Source organism: Chamaea fasciata, unplaced genomic scaffold, assembly GCF_029207755.1.
Source record: "Chamaea fasciata isolate MVZ Bird 193981 ecotype frontalis unplaced genomic scaffold, bChaFas1.0.hap1 SCAF_2, whole genome shotgun sequence".
Classification (NCBI taxonomy): Eukaryota; Metazoa; Chordata; class Aves; order Passeriformes; family Sylviidae; genus Chamaea; species Chamaea fasciata.
In genome coordinates, this window is record NW_027094087.1 from 43549430 (window position 1) to 43565311 (window position 15882).

At 40.2% G+C, this 15882-nt stretch overlaps 1 protein-coding gene across 4 annotated transcripts; it reads right to left on the reverse strand.

The window, feature by feature from the left end:
* Window positions 1–33: 33 nt before the first annotated feature.
* On the reverse strand, window positions 34–15602 carry CENPJ (centromere protein J). 4 transcript variants are annotated; one of them, XM_066175826.1, is made up of 16 exons: window positions 15565–15602; window positions 13603–14113; window positions 12460–12583; window positions 10631–10775; window positions 9374–9479; window positions 7465–9085; window positions 6746–6878; window positions 5757–5922; window positions 4446–4685; window positions 3709–3808; window positions 2442–2536; window positions 1659–1757; window positions 1420–1560; window positions 1228–1312; window positions 1020–1140; window positions 34–425 (listed from the first exon to the last, which is right to left on the reverse strand). In XM_066175826.1, the coding sequence occupies exons 2-16, from the start codon at window positions 13978–13980 to the stop codon at window positions 233–235; spliced, it is 3747 nt and encodes a 1248-aa protein (XP_066031923.1). In that variant the 5' UTR covers window positions 13981–14113; window positions 15565–15602; the 3' UTR covers window positions 34–232. The 4 variants fall into 4 exon arrangements, with proteins under 4 accessions (XP_066031923.1, XP_066031921.1, XP_066031922.1 ...); XM_066175824.1 differs by having other exon boundaries at window positions 35–425; window positions 2439–2536; XM_066175825.1 differs by having other exon boundaries at window positions 35–425; window positions 2442–2539.
* Between the last annotated feature and the right edge of the window lie 280 nt (window positions 15603–15882).

Consider the following 15882-nt stretch of genomic DNA (forward strand, 5'->3'; position numbering starts at 1 on the left):
CACCTTTTTAATGCCACATGGCTGTATACTGAATAAACTTTCTTAAACGTAGAAATGGGAAAAAAGAATTAGCAAAAGCTCTAATGTAGTAGCACCCACTGAAAAATAAATTTATTTAGAGAAAACTATAAATAATATATACACAACAAGCTTTAAGCATATTCATTTGTTTACAGAAATGTACATTAATTTTGCTGATGTGCTGCCAACACTTCAGCAGTTTTGCCATGGTCTACAACTTAGTGTCCATGATAATATTACCATCCTTGTCCTTTATTCTGATTCTCCCAGAGACATACTTGGTCTCCTGCTGTCCATTCATGTACACAGTCTTGACAGTCCCATCTGGATACTCCCGTCTCTTAAACTGTGATGTGTGGAGTTCCCGCTGGCCATTATTGAACTCTATGGTTTTGCTTCCATCTCTGCATTAAAGGGGAAAAAAATCCCAAGGATAATGCATTGGTGTAAGATTAGTCTCAGAACAAGCATCAGATATGTAAGCCTAAATGAAGGAAGAGTTTTAAAAACAGTATTTGTGGAAAAATCAGTAAAATATCTCAGCTGCTTTACACTCAAACACCTGTTTCTGCCAAACTGATACAACTTCTTTATACTTGAGAGCCTCCACTGCACTTTATCTGCATCAAATCCATCACTGCTAGTCCAAGGGAACTTTAAAACTTGGTATTTTGAGCACTTTCAGTTACCTGCTATCAGTTACACCTGCTTCCCACACCAGCAGACTCCTAGATACTTTTTCTAGAATTATGTACAAATAGAGCAGTCTCTTAGGTTAGGATATGAGACAATACACTGTCTTTATACCTCTTCCATGCTAAAAAAAAAACCAAAACAAAAACTCAAGCAGTAAGTATGTGTTCACAGTACAGTCCGTTGAGAAGTAAACCTTCAGGACCTGTAGAAACACACTTGTCCCCATCTAGTGCCCCTGTCCCTGAGCCCCAGGTGCTGCCATCCCCTGCCCAGGCCAGGGGACCCGAGAAGGAAAAGCTCACCGCTGCACACGGACAATGGTGCCATCAGGAAAGATACTTTCTTCTTGGCCATCTGTAAATAAGTTCTTAATTGTTTGATCAGGGAAGGTTATTTCCTTCTTGCCATCAGGATAATGCTTCTCTGAAATGTATTTTGAGACAATATGCTTGTTACATAAATATATATTTGGGCAATAATTCTGACAATTGGGTTGGATGATTGCTTTACCTATTTGTCCATTTGAAAACTGCAAGACCTCTAAGCCATCAGAGTATGTAGTGTGAGTAGTCTTAGCATCAGCATAGTAATAAATCTGCAGACAATAGTTGAGATTTAGTGTAACTGCTGAGAAGCTTTAAATGAGTGTACACATGCAGATAAATAAGTATTTATTGAAAAATGCAGATATAGGATACTTACCACTGTTTGATCGGGCATAATCTGCTTCACATCCCCATTGAAGAAGGTTATAGTTACAGTTTTCCCATCAGAGCCCACCTTTTTACATGTTCCATTTGGGAAAAATATTAGGTGACAGCCATTTTTCAAAACCTTCTCAACCTAATGAAAAAAATGAGCAAGGTCAGTATTGAGCCCTCACACTCATCTTTCCCAACAGCTGTCTTCCAGAATTTCCAAGTACCAAGCTCTCATTTTACCTTTCCATCAGGATAAGCAGTTTCTCTCTGTATCTCTTCACTGCTTGTAAATGCAGGAGCAGATGGTGGTGACACATAAGCTTCATTAGGAGAGGTGTCCTGAGATGACAAGCAAAACCTCAAATCAAGCTTTGTCTTTATGTTCTTTTTTTCATAGGCTGACACATATTTTAGGAAACAAGGAGCATCACAGAAGGAAGAGACATAAACACAATCTGGGATTTAAGCAACTCCCAAGTATAATTCAAGTGGTACAAGAGCTGGAGACTGAGCAATCACTGGTTATCTGTGGTCAGTTATACTCTGGACTAAAGTGGAATTCAGTGCTGTGCTGTAACGTGGTGCTCAATTTCCTTAAGAAATCCACATCATGGTATGAAACAATCAAGTTCTCTAAAGCCTAAGTGAAACCTACAGCAATTAATATAATAATTTATTAAACTATTTAAAAGATCCACCACAGTTGCCCCACATGGAGCATATGAACATCCATCTTTCTTTAGCCCTCCAAAAAGGTTTAAAAAAATTGCAAAATTCAAAAGAGCAGGAGATTATTAATTTGGTTTTTTTCCTGAGCCAAAGAATAATGCAACTACAAGACAAAGATAAAACACTCTTCATTGACTGGTATGTAGCCATTTACTGTTATGACAATAAAAGCTGAAGAACATAAAAAGATGAGTCAAGGCCTCATCAGTCACCCTCCAGATACTCATTAACTTTTCTATTTTAGGATTTTTACTCCCTGCTTTAAAAATCAAATCAAGACACATGACTTACTACCATAAAAGTCTGAGAAGAATCTTCTAGTGCTGTCATTGCCTCAGAGTTGTTTCTGTCATTAGCAGGTCCTGGTGTAGGTGTTCTAGAAAGTTTTCCTACTGAGATACATGTAATAGTTAAACTGGACAGAGAAATTAAAGTATGGTTTAAAAGTTACAGTTATATAGGAGATCAAGCTGTACAGGACATTCACATTTCTTAACTGCAGTAGAAACCGAAGCAGGGTATTTATTAAAAGAATAGGCACATGCCCAGAAAAGAATCAATCACTCCCATTGCTTTGTGTGTCAGCAAGAAGCTAGAACTGAAGAATCATTACAATGGACATTTAATGCACTTTCTCTCCTATTTCATCTCTGTAGATTTACAAAGGATTTGCCTCACCTAGAAATTTAGACATTATTAGTTATGCCTCATAATGAACAAAGGAAGCTTTTAACAAGAACTGATCAGCATATCTTTTCCATGTCTCTCCTATCAAATTACCAAAATAAAACTACCTTCAATTCTGGAACATACTCCTCTAACATATAACATGATGGTTGGATGAGCTGTCAGAGGTGTCAAGAAAGTACCCTGCAGTTACTTTCCACATGTGATTATCCCTTCGAAGGGCAGACAGCCTTTACTCCTAACTGTGAACAAGGAACACCTGCCACAGCATTGCCCATATGTGGTCAGTTGATAGATCCTGGTAACAGAAGGTTCTGAAGAGACACAGCAGCTCTGATGCTATCAACACACTCAACTAGACATTAGGAAGAAATTCTTCACTGTCAGGGCAGTGAAGCACCGGAGCAAGTTGCCAGAGAAGCTGAGGATGCTCAATTCTTGGAATGGTCCAAGGCCAGGTTAGATGGGGCTCTGAGCACCCTTGTCTAGTGGAAGGTGTCCCTGCCCATGGCAGGGGAGTTGGAACTGGATGATCTTTGAGGTCCCTTCCAACCCAAACTATTCTGTGACTCTGATTTAACCAACATCTGCAGCTTGGAGAACACCAGTGATGAATGTCATTTTTGATTACAGAAAGCAGCTTCTGCAGTGCTCCAGACCATCAAGTATGACCAGAAGCATTTTTCTCTCCAAAACTGGTCTCATCACAGCTTTCTCCAGAATCCTTTCCTATGAGGTATTTAGCGATATGCTCAAGCCTGTGACAGCTCCCACTCTGTCTCCTTTGAAGGTGATGCACTCACAGAGCAAAACTTCACATTTATTTTATTTTAAAAACTTCAAAGAATTCTCTGCATAGACAAATATTTTTTACCTTTTGCCTGTGAATAACTTCTGCCATTTATCTTGCTGCACTTCTGTACTGGAAGAAGTGGAGATGCAGTTCGACTTTTTGGGCCTCTATTTGGTAGACACTAAAAGAAAGGAAGTGTTTGTTGTTTATGTGACATGCAATCATAACTGTTCATACAGAGTCAACAAAATTTATAGACCACATGACATGAAGTTTACTGGAAGCTTTCTTCACAAACTATACAGTTTTGAGACTTGATCAGCAGAAGGGCTTGTGTGATGTAGCCCAAGCTGCACTTTGGAGCTCTTCCTCCATCAGGTCCCTCACTACCAACAACTCCAAAACATTAACTGATGCGAGCAATCCAGAAAAATAGTTACAGTTTCAAAACTTAATATAACTGCTTTCAACAATCGCCAACTGCTTGCTTTGCCTGGTTGATCCTAAAGGGGCAGAGGTTCAAAGGTTAGACACCATCAATGATTTTTCTTTCATCAATGGTGTATCTTTCATATTTGCATCATTTTTCATTTCCAAGATGAGTTCCTCAGCAAAAGGGATGCTGCACATTGTGAGCATTGACGTTTGCAGAGAATATGAGATTAACAAAATTCTGTGTCTGTCACCACTAGTGTAGTCCCCACATCAGTGAATTAAAAGTAAACAGCTAAGTTGTAGCTATTAGAGTCCAAGTACATAACAGAAAACTCACCAGTGTTCACACAAACGTATTTAAAGCACCAAGATTAATAACTTACAGATTCTACTCTATTTAGACTCATCCCAGGATTTTCTATTTTCTTCTTGCTTCCAGCAGCTTCTACTTTCTTCCAGGCTTCTAGACGAAACTTCTCCATAACTTTGATTTCCTCTTTTAGCTCAAAATTCTCATTTACTAAAGCTTCTATTTGATCTTTCAGGCGTCGATGGGTGGTTGACCATTTTGCCTCTTTTCGTTTTAGATCTTCTTGTAACTCTGCAATCTGCTGTTTTAAAGCCTTAGAAAAATGCATGTTTATAAAGAGTTTCCATTTTTAATATAATAAAATGTATTTTAGTTTCTAATAGAAATACAAACACGAGCAAAAAAGGCACAAGTAGCAAAAAAGTTGAATCAGCTTAATATTGCAGGGGTGAAAGGTAAGGAAATTTTCTTTCCTGAAAGAGTGATTTTTTTACCTTACACTACCAACATTATAAGCTCTACCTCAATAACAGGAATTGTTTTCCTTGATTTTTTGGCATCCTTTATACTTCCTAGATTGGCCAGTACAAATACACTTGAGACAGAAACACAAAATCATTAATGCTACTCCTGGAGGGTCCTTCAAAAATCTTGGCACAGGAAAACAGGGAGGAACACAATCACCCAAAACACATGTAAATCTGCACAGTTTAGCAAATGTCAATTCAGTTTTTTGAGGTAAGGGAAACTTGTATGGAAGGAAGAGGGAAATCCCTGTGTGGTGTTTAATGTGGCTTGTTTATACAGCTCATATACCTTACATTCTGACAATAAGGAACAAACAGATCTTGCTCCTTACATCCCTGATACCTAAAGACCTATAAGTGATAATAAAATGTAACTTTGAAAATTGTAGATTACTACATAGACTGTACAAGAGTTATAGACAGACTAAAACCCTTGTGGAGTTCTAGTTTACACTTTGATCCACTACCATGAATAAAAACTTACAACTTTATATTCTAACTTTGGAAATTTTCTTTCAAAGTTGAAGATCATTCTATCACCAGCAGTTTTTAGTATGGAAATGTGACAAAAAGATTTGCTCATGAGTTTTTACCTTTAAAACATCAAACAGCATTGTGAAGACTGTAGTTGCCTTCCTCAATTAGAATAATTTAGATTGGAAAAAAAAAAGGTTTAAGATCATGGAGTCCTACTGTTAATCCAGCACTGCCAAGTTCACCACTAACCCACATCTGCTAGCAGTTCCCAGCTTGAAATCACTTGTAATCTTTGAACTAAGGTGAAATTTAGTTATTGACTGCCTTTAAGTGAACTTACATGTTCCTGTGTGGACTAAAATAATATTATATTCTTATACCTGAATTTCATCCCGTTCTTTTTTATCTGGAATTGCTCTAGCTTCTGTGGTGTATTTTTCAAAAACTTTACGTTCCTTTTGCAGTTTTTTAATTTCCTTTTTTTTATATTCTTCTATTTCAGCCAGTTCTTGGGCTTTTTTCTGTTCAAAGTCTGCAATTTCTTTCCTATAATTATGAAACAAAGTTGTTGTTTTAGCCAAAATCTCCTTCATATCTGGATTTTAAGAAAGAAAGTGAAGACTCAGTATTTTGTGATCACAGATTGCAATTCAGCATCTATTACCCCCAGGAAGGCTTACATATAAATGGTATTACTCATTTAAGGAGTAAGAATTGTCACACAGTTCTTGTGGGTGTTTGAAGTCCAACAATACATATTTTTATATCTTCTAGTCACAAACATTATCCTGAATTTAGAAAAGCTTTGGCTAAAATCTTGCTACATTCTTCAAAACATTAGAACACCATCCCCCAAAGGCACCAGAGAAAAGAATCTGCTGCTAGGAGGTCAAAAATTAAACATTAGCCAAAGACACAATGCTGTTCCCCAACAAAACAAAAGTGGCTGTGGTAGGAACAGATGTGCCCCATTTATGTCATCAGAGGTAATTATTCTGTTCTATATGCCACTTATAAATGCCCCAGTTCAAATTAAAAGATTCTCAGTGTGTACACACAAATACCAAATCCAAAGCAAAAGCATTAACACCAGTTCTGCATGGCAAATTTAGGATTGTGTTATTCTTTAGAACAAAAGCATGCATTCTCCGAAATACAGGCTTTAGGGACATCATATTAACTGAGCTGGGGTCCTTAATACTATAAATTGTGTGTAACAATTACAGCTTAACATACACATAGAGCAGCAATTGGTGTCTAGACCTATCTCCACTGCAACTGAAGCACATGAATTGTTTACCTGGACATTAGGAGAGTCTGCAACAGGCTACGAAAGTGAATGCACCCAAATGTTTCAATGAACAATTACCTGATACTTGCCAGGGCGTGTTCTCTTTCTTCACGGAGTTTAGTCAGAGTCGTGTTTTCAGCTCGAAATCTCTCAATTTCATTTTCCAACTCAGCGAGTCTCTCTCTCAGGAGCTGGGATGGAACAATGTTTCCTGCCAAAGCACAGCCACATGCATGTTATCTAAACAGCGTTGGTAAGACTTAAGTAAACAATTATCACACACCAGCTTAAAAATTGTTACCAAAAAAAAGAAAAACCCAGTAAATACTATTTGAGACAGCAGTAATTTTGTAAAGAACTTCTATTATCCAGATAACACAGAAGCTATGTTTTAAAACACTGCAATATTTACTCAAGTACCTCAAATATGGAGTAGATCCGTCAATTTTGTAGTACTTTTAAGTACTGAATGTATCTTTCATCTTGGTAGAACCAAAGCTATATTTGGAAGCTGAAGTCTCCAGATGGGAAGGGGGGGGGGGGGGGGGGCAAACCCACCAATTAAATAAATAGATTTTTAAAAAGCAGCTTTCACCAACCAGAATCATTCTGCAAGCTGTGTAATTGTTACACCTGGCATCAGACATGCAGCCAGAGAGAGATTAGGGCCATTTCTTGCAGCAGAAGTCTGTAGTTAAACCCTTTGGTGTAATTTCAGTTTGGAGCTTAAGCACTAGTAGGGAAGACTTGTAGGATATGCCTCCCTCACCACTTCCTACCAGCTGCTGTTCTCTCACCTCCCAGCTCCGGTTCCACATTTGCTTTGGTGTCACGCTCTGGATGGCAGCCTGCCTTCTGCTTTGGCTTCAGTGAAGGAAACACTTTCATCATCAGGTTTGATGCAGGAGGTCCATTTGAATCACTGTCCACTGCAGACTCTTTGGACGTTTCATCTCCTTTCTTTGAGGCAACTTTTCTCTTTATTGCTTTATCTGAGACAGTTGTATCATTCTTTAAGGAAAAGTCCATCTGCAAAGGTGTTTTAGTATATTTTTCAGGTAAATCAATGCTAACATAATTTTCATCAAGATCACTCCATGTTCTTTCATCATCAAACTCAAACTTATTCCTACTTATACATGACAAGCTTCTGTGATTGTCTGTAGCTTTTCTAATCTTCTGCTTCGACACTGCACTGCAATCTCTATCTGACAAGCCAAGGTCAGCATCTCCATTTTTGCTCTCTTTGCTGTCTGTAACAGAACTTCCACAATCGAAAAATTCTGGATCACTTTCTCTATGGTTCACAAGGGCTGTCTTAGCATCTTGGTTATCATGCTTCAATGTGGCTCCAAATTCACTCTCAGAATCTGTGGTAGTATCACCATCGCCCTCACTCTTATCTTCATTTACAATCCAGTGATTACTCTTTAAAGCAGGAGCTGCTTTCATGGAAGAAGTTGAGAATATTACACTATCTGTTTTACTCAATGGATCCTTCATTCTAAAATCTGTCCCTGAATTTGAGGTTGTATGCATAACTGGGCTATCATTTATGTTTTCCTGTGCCATGCAGTCTGCCCTTTTATTTCTCTCATTTGGAAGTTCAATGGCCAGAGCCTTGACTTCCTGCTGCTTTGCCTTGATAGGAGTAGAAGACATCCTACGGCCTTTTAAAGTTTGCTGGTCTCGTTCCAAGATCCTTTGAACAAATGAGGAATTACTTGAGAAAGATACTTCATCTGCAGCTTGTTCTAGAAATAAAAATTCATCTAATTCTAGGTTCTCCTTTTCTTTTTCTTTTTCCCAGTTCTCCAGTTTATTCTGAAATGAAAGTTCAAAAGACAGTTCTGAATCTTTTACAGGGTGACGAATGGGACATTTAGAATTAGAAAAGGCACTGGTCAGTTCTTGAGACAACTGAGACTTTTCTGCACCAGGTAATTTGGTTTTGATTTTGCCAGTGTTAGACTTAGCAAATTCTACTCTGTTCTCTTTATTTTCTATTTTGTTGTTAATCTCTGATGGGTAAGAATCCCTCATCTGTCCATCATGATTTTTTCCTGATTGCATTCTTGTTTCTAATGGCAAAAAATTTTCTCCATTGTGATTCCTGAGTACCACTGTCTTCTGAACAGGACAATGTTTTACTTTATTGGGGTGGTTGTATTTTTTACATGGTGCAAAAGGATTTTCAGAAACCAGATCTTTGCCAGGAAGCACAGTTTTCTTCTGTATTTGTGATCTGTCCACTTTAATAATATTTCTATCACCCGAAGCCCTTTGTTGAAGTTTTGGGGTGTTTTCTCCAAGTTTTGTCATTTTAGACTTGGCGTTAGTGAATCTTGTTAAACCTTCTCCTCTTTTCAGGAAGGGTCTCTTGATCACTGGTTTTTGGACAGCTGATCCATTCATCTCCTGAAAATGAGTAAAGAAAAGCAAATGATAAATTGTTAAAAAGCTCCTGACACTGTTTGAAGATATCTTCAAATAAATCCCACATGTCAGCAGAAATTTACATCGTACATTTCTACTGGATTTCTGAAGACTGAAGCAAGTGGAGTATTTGTGGCTTATTATTTTTAAGAATGTGAATGTTGTTAGCTTTCCCTGCTAGCATCTTCCTCGGACACTTTTAAGGCACCTACCACATCTTGGCACAATATATAAAGAAGAATGAAGGTTTTTAAAGTAATAATAAATAACCTGTAACTTCTGGCTTTCCTCCAGACGCTGTTCTTCTAGTTGTATCTGTTCTTCCAAGAATTCTTCAAAAGTTTGTTTCTTCTCATGTATTGCAGCTTTAATAGGTCTAGAGTAATTACAAAATCAACTCTTATAATTCTGTATAAAATAACTGTGTTTAACATCACTGATATTCAAAGACCTAAGGGGTAATTGCATAAAAGATGACAAATTCTGAGGTGCTTTAGCATTAAATTAATCTGAGAAATGCATTTTAACACTACCTGTTTATCCAATCCCTGCAATAGTTAATACATGTATCTAGAAGACACTGTAGCCAAGTTTTGTTGCTTTTTCTTTCACTGCTTTTCTTAATGACCCTTTCTTTCAGACAAATCACCAAACTTCCACTCACAGTTTAATCACACTGCCAATTCCCTACAGCATCACTTTTCCACTCAGGAATGCTACTGAGATTACGTTCCCTGTTCTCCCCTTTTGATACTCCTCCTCCTTCCCAGGAGTGCTGGGTCTGCCTGGCATGGAGTGAGCTCCTTTCATAGCTGTTTTGGCTTTGTGGCTACAAGAGCACTGATAACATCATAATATTTTAGCTATTACTGAACCCTGCTTGTCCAGCATCAAGGCTTTCTTTGTTTTTTCATGCTGCTGCCCACCCCGGGAAGCAGGCTGGGCTGGGCAAGACCTACCCCAGGCTAGACACAGCCACATTTCACAGAATCACAGAATGCTTTGGGTTGGAAAGGACTTTAAAGATCATCTTGTTCCAACCTCCCATCCCCCTGCAGTGGGCAGGGACACCTTCCACTAGACAAGGTAGCTCAGAGCCCCTTCTAACCTGTCCTTGGACATTTCAAACAATCATAACTCCCCATAATAAACTAAAAAGCCACAGCCTTGCCCTCCTCCCTCACATTACTACTTTCAGCACATAACAGTGGATAGGAGGTTGTAATAGATCAAACTGGAAACAGCAATCGTAACTGCTTATATACCCAGCTATACTGAAAGGTGCTTCTGAGCTGCCATTACCCCAGGCTGCACACACACCTCTTCATCCAACACACACCACGGCATCTTTTACAGCACAAGTAATTCCAAGCAGGAGCCTCTTACCACAGGTCTCCACATAGAAAAATCAAATCCTTTATTAAGAAGTTGCACAGATTCAGAGTATCAGATTCTTTCAACTAGGACTCAGAATTCAACCAAATTTGTGTAAATTGATAAAAACTGCATGACCATAGTCTGAATTACCTTTCCTCTGTATTAGCCAAAAACCGTTCACCTCCACGGGAATTTTCAGAGACATCTGCACTTTCCACACCTAAAGGATCCATGTGATTATCTTCACTCTCCATTATTAATTCCATTTTCTTTTCTGGACACCACACGTTTTTTCCTGAGAAAGCAAGAGTTGTTTGGTTTTTTTCATCCCAACAACAAATCAGTTTTCAGCACATACTTTAAACAGCATTCAGGTCAGGTGAAAACCAGAAGGAAGCTTCATGGATGTGTGATCTGAATTCCTCCATAAAACAGTCCTAAGATTTCCCCAAATTAATTCTTATTTGAATTTGCACTATCTTTTTTAAGGAACAAGCAATTATGCATTAAAAAAATCCACAGACCTGAAATAATCCATTCTGATTGTTCATCTGCTTTCCTGCTGTTAATATATGGCTTAAAAACATAACTGAACAAATTTGGATGTCTGCTGTACTGATGAGCTCTCTTATCAAGCTTCTGTTTCCCACATATATATGCATAACTTGAGAAGAATTTTTTTTTTTTGGCTCATGTTGCTTTTAACCAAACTTGAATGGACAACAACAGGAACATTCTGAGATCTGTAAGCTGTCACTAAACAAAGCAACATAGCAAGTAAACCAACAAAAATCATAAAACCTTCAAAATAAGTAGCAGAAAATTACTCTCAATGACAAGGAGGAAAAAAAAAGCACCACACATCAAGTTATCTTTCTGTAAATGACTAAGCAGTAATGTATTTGTCTTCCTTGTTTTTCAAACAATTTGTCCTTTTCAGAGGCACACACAGACCTTGCTTTACAAAGGCAGACACTTCTGAAAGATTGTTCTTCCAAGATGAGGTGCATTCTCTGTTGTTCAGCTTTTGTAAAGAATCGTTGCCTTGTGTATGGGAAGAAACAACCAGAGCACAAGCTCTGTCTTCAAAGACATTCTGATACCCATGATGGCAATGGAGGTGAAGGTGCTGAGCCTGTGGAATGCCCAGCTTCTGACTTTCAGCCATCACAGTATAACCTTGAAATGAGACGGAACAACATGGTTGTCTCATTCTATTGGTATCACAAAACCACTGCTCCACAGGAGAAAAGAAATGGCACTGACGGGCAAGATTGATCGTCCAGCCTCCATCCTTATGTCACTGACCAAGAATAAGTGATTAGGAAATCTTGATTTTCTTCTCCTAAAATAAGCCCTAATTTAATCTTCTCAGGTAGGCAGAGTGAAAGAAAGACAGTCATTTTGTCAGGTTGGACTGACACTGCCAAGAGCATAAACTACCCCTCCTCAGCCCTAAATCTTTTCCCAGCCAGGAGCTGTCCCCTCTCCTTGCACCCCGCAAACAAGACTGGAAAACTGATACAGGTTTCAAGTCTTTGTTTTTAAACACAGATCAGCTCTCTATTCTAGCTCAGTTCGTCACCTGAATGTGATATGTGTGAGCACAGACAAGGAAGGACCACTTCATTTGGCTACACTGAAAGCTAAAAGTAGTCAAAGGCACAGTGAGAAGCAGCTAATCAGAAAGGAAAGTAATTGTTTTACATTTCAATACATGTGCTTTGATGCAAGGGCTCCCACCACAGCACAAATTGATCAAGTCACAATTACAACTAGCATTTTATAACACTAGGACAGGATTCCTTCTTCAGTAGCACTCAACTTTTAGGCATTGAAGCAATGCAGCATTTATCTTTGACTAATCAAGTAATCTTAAAATGAAGAACACAGAAGACACTTTCAGATTTTAACTGGAAAATGAGATTAAATTTTTCAATTTATACAAAGTACATCATGTGCTTTCTTTCTCAACTTACCAAGAGTTGCTGGCTGGCCAGATACCATGCTAAGTAGCTTCTGTTGCTCTTCCATTAACCTTTGAAGTTGTTCCATCTGCTGTTTCTTTAACTGTTCCTGTTTCTGCTGTTGCAACTCCTTCAGCTTTTCAAACAAATAAATTATTAGGGGCTAGGTTTATTCAGAATGTACCACAGAATTTTTTTGTTATAGTTTGTCAATAACTTTCTAAGGACACTTAATAATTCCTCTTAAGATAATAAATCAGCTAATATTTATTTAGCCACTGACTGATACTACTGACAGTATTTAAAAAGTGAGAAAGTATTCTCCTGTCATGTAAAATACAGGAGAAAACTTTTATAGCACCTGGTAATCCATGGAATTCTCCTCTGGAGACACACACACTCTCTGCCTCTCTTCACTCCAGTGAAGAGACATAGGGGTTTATGCTGATGTAGCTGCTGGCAGAGTGGACAAGGACTTCTTAGTCCTTAACAGCAAGATCTACTAAAGTGCTGCTGAAGACTTCCAGCTAACGCAATTTGTGTCCACTAATTGGGAAGAGCTTGGAGTGAACATACAACCACTGACAGTGGATTGACTGACACACTTGCATGAGGGAAAAAAACAGTAAGTAACATAACAGCGTTATAATTCCACGCCTTTTTTTATCCTGATGTCTTGGATACTTGATCACATTCAACACTAACACATCTCCTCATCTAAACAGAGTCAGATATGTCACACCTACTGTGAGAACTAACAAAAGATGTTGCTTTAGATACCAGAACATTCAGCTCCAATGTGTTGTGAATGTCTGTGGTCAATCCCTGTAATGACCAGCACCCCATTTCCACAGCCTCAAGTGAAGAAACACTGTAAAACTGTGTGCACCTTTCCAGGTAAAATGATTTTGAGCACGATTTCATTTTAAACCGGAACTTGTGCCACCTGGAAACAGCAATAGTTACACTCTCAGTAAATGCACATCACGAGGAGGACACCAACTTTCATGTGAGCATAACTGGAACTCGGGATTTGCCCTTTAAGCTCGCTGTGGCCTGTACTTTGCAAGGGGTTTACAGGCATGACAAATCATGTGCAGGAACAAAATAAATCTTACCCTAAGTATGTAAAGGAATTCTAGGTGCGGTTATTACCTGTTCAAGCTTTTGTAAGAGTGGATCACTGTGACTGGATTTCTTCTGACAATCCACTTTACCATGGACTAAGTCTGGTTTAGGGCTTTCTAGGTTTCCAGCTGCTGCTGGAAGAGGTGTTCCAGTGGTACATTGCTGAAGTGTCTGAGAGCTGCCAGATTCTTCACACAGGGAGTCATCACTTCCAGAACAGCTGTCTGAAAGATGCAGCACTTCTTCAGGTAGACCTGGGATGTTTTCAGGTCCAGGTAACAAATTTTCTTTCTTGAAGCTCAAACCAGTAAAACTAGGACCTAATAAGGCTCCAGCACGGGAAGTATTGAACATCCAATGTGCACTGAAGTTCTGCTCACCACTCAGATTTTCAACAGTTGGCATCTTGCAAATTGTATTCCAATTTCTTTGCTGAGCAGCATTAACACAATAATACTACATTCTGTAGGGTTAAAACAATATAACTTCCAAAGTTCCAGGTAGCTGGTATGGATGGTTATCTATCTAATTCTAGCACCTAGATATTAAGCAGATAAACAAAATCAGAAATCTACAACAGCAGTGAAAGAAAGTTACTCTCTTATAACCAACCTAGTGTATTTATAAAAATAAGTCATAATTAATAGAAACAATTTGGACAACAAATAACAAACACTTTCTGCGCAGAAAATCAACACAATCCAACTCTTAATCATATTATTTGAGTACAGCTAACATAATCTCAAATACCATAAAGCTGTACATAATATTTTCTTCAGTAGTACTGAGAGGGATTCAGAATTTTTTTAAACACTTGCAGCAAAAGGAATTATTTGATGAACTGAGAGATCTCTGCCACGTGGCCTTCATATTAATGCAAAGTCTCAGATATGTCCATCTAAACACAAACACTTTGTTGCACATATTTCAATGCAACACTTATCATTTTCACATCTTCCTTAGTTTCTCACAGAAATGCTGAATTATGCTGCCTGTCATCTTCCTTCTCCCAAAAAGCTTCTCTAAAATCTATCCAAAGGAAAGTTTAAATACAGCAACAAATCCTACAAGTGCCATAAGACATGAACGAATTCACGTAGGAAGGAGACTCAAAGTGATTTCCTCACTTAGGAAGAAAAAGACCGAACTGCTGCCGGTGACAGTGCGGCAGCAGGAGCCGGGACAGTCAAACTAATCCCAGGGCAAATAATTCCCTGCCTGTGCATGGGGTGTGTCAGGGGGAATACAGAGGAGAGAAGGGGCCGGGACACCAAGGACAGACAACCACAGCAGCCCAGGTTCAGGACTCCTGTTAATCAGGGAATAACTTGTTAAAGCTTCCTCATTCCCAAGAGATCAGTTTATGCCAGCTCTCATTTAATTTTTCCCGCAGTCAAAATACTTATGCCTCCAGCCAGAGTCTGAAACCGCGACTGGGAGAAACATTATAGAGATATTTCATATAGAAACGACTGCCTTCTCTTTTGACACGCTAAGGGAAGTTTCCCAGCGAGGTGCAGATTCCCGTAATGGCAAGCTGAAGTCCGCAAGGTTCACGGTCTGTTTCACCCGTTCGCTTTCGGACACCCTCCGGCCGCCGCCTGCCAGTCTAACCCTCCCCAGGAAATCTACGGCGGCAGCAGCACCGTCGTGCCAACAGGAGCAGCCGGCAGGGATCAGGCTGGTTCGTCCCGGGAAGGGGAGGAGGGACAAAGGGATCCCCACACAGGTCGACAGTGGGGAGATGAGCACAGCTCCGCTCCTCAGCCGAGCCGGGGCGTCGGGCCCAGCGCCCTCCTTCCCTCACCGGCACCGCCCTCACAGAGCACGCCCCAAGCGCACCCCCGGCCCCGCAGCACCCGCACCACGACAGCTCCGACCCACGGCCCCTCGCATACAGCGAGGCAGCCGCCCCGGTCCCGCTCCTCAGGCCGCCACCGCAACCGCACCCGGCTCCGACTGCCACAGCCTTCCCCTTCTATTACAAACCTGCCGCCATCGCACAGCCTCCCGGCGCCACAGGCGGGCACCGCCCCGGCGCCCCGCATGCTGGGAGTTGTAGTTCGAGCGCCGCAGGGCCACCTCGCAGCTGGCCGGGGAAGGCGGCGGACTGGGACTACAGCTCCCAAGAGCCTCCGTGGCGGGAAGGCCGTTGATGGGCATCCACAGCGGCGGCCGTGCCCCTGTTGGTGCCGGGGCTGTCCGGGCGGGAAGCGGCGGCGGGATCCGCTCCGGGGCCGTCCCTGGCTCCCGAAGGCGGCCCTCAGCTCGGGGTGGCTCCCGGGAGCTCCCGCTGGTGGTCTTTTG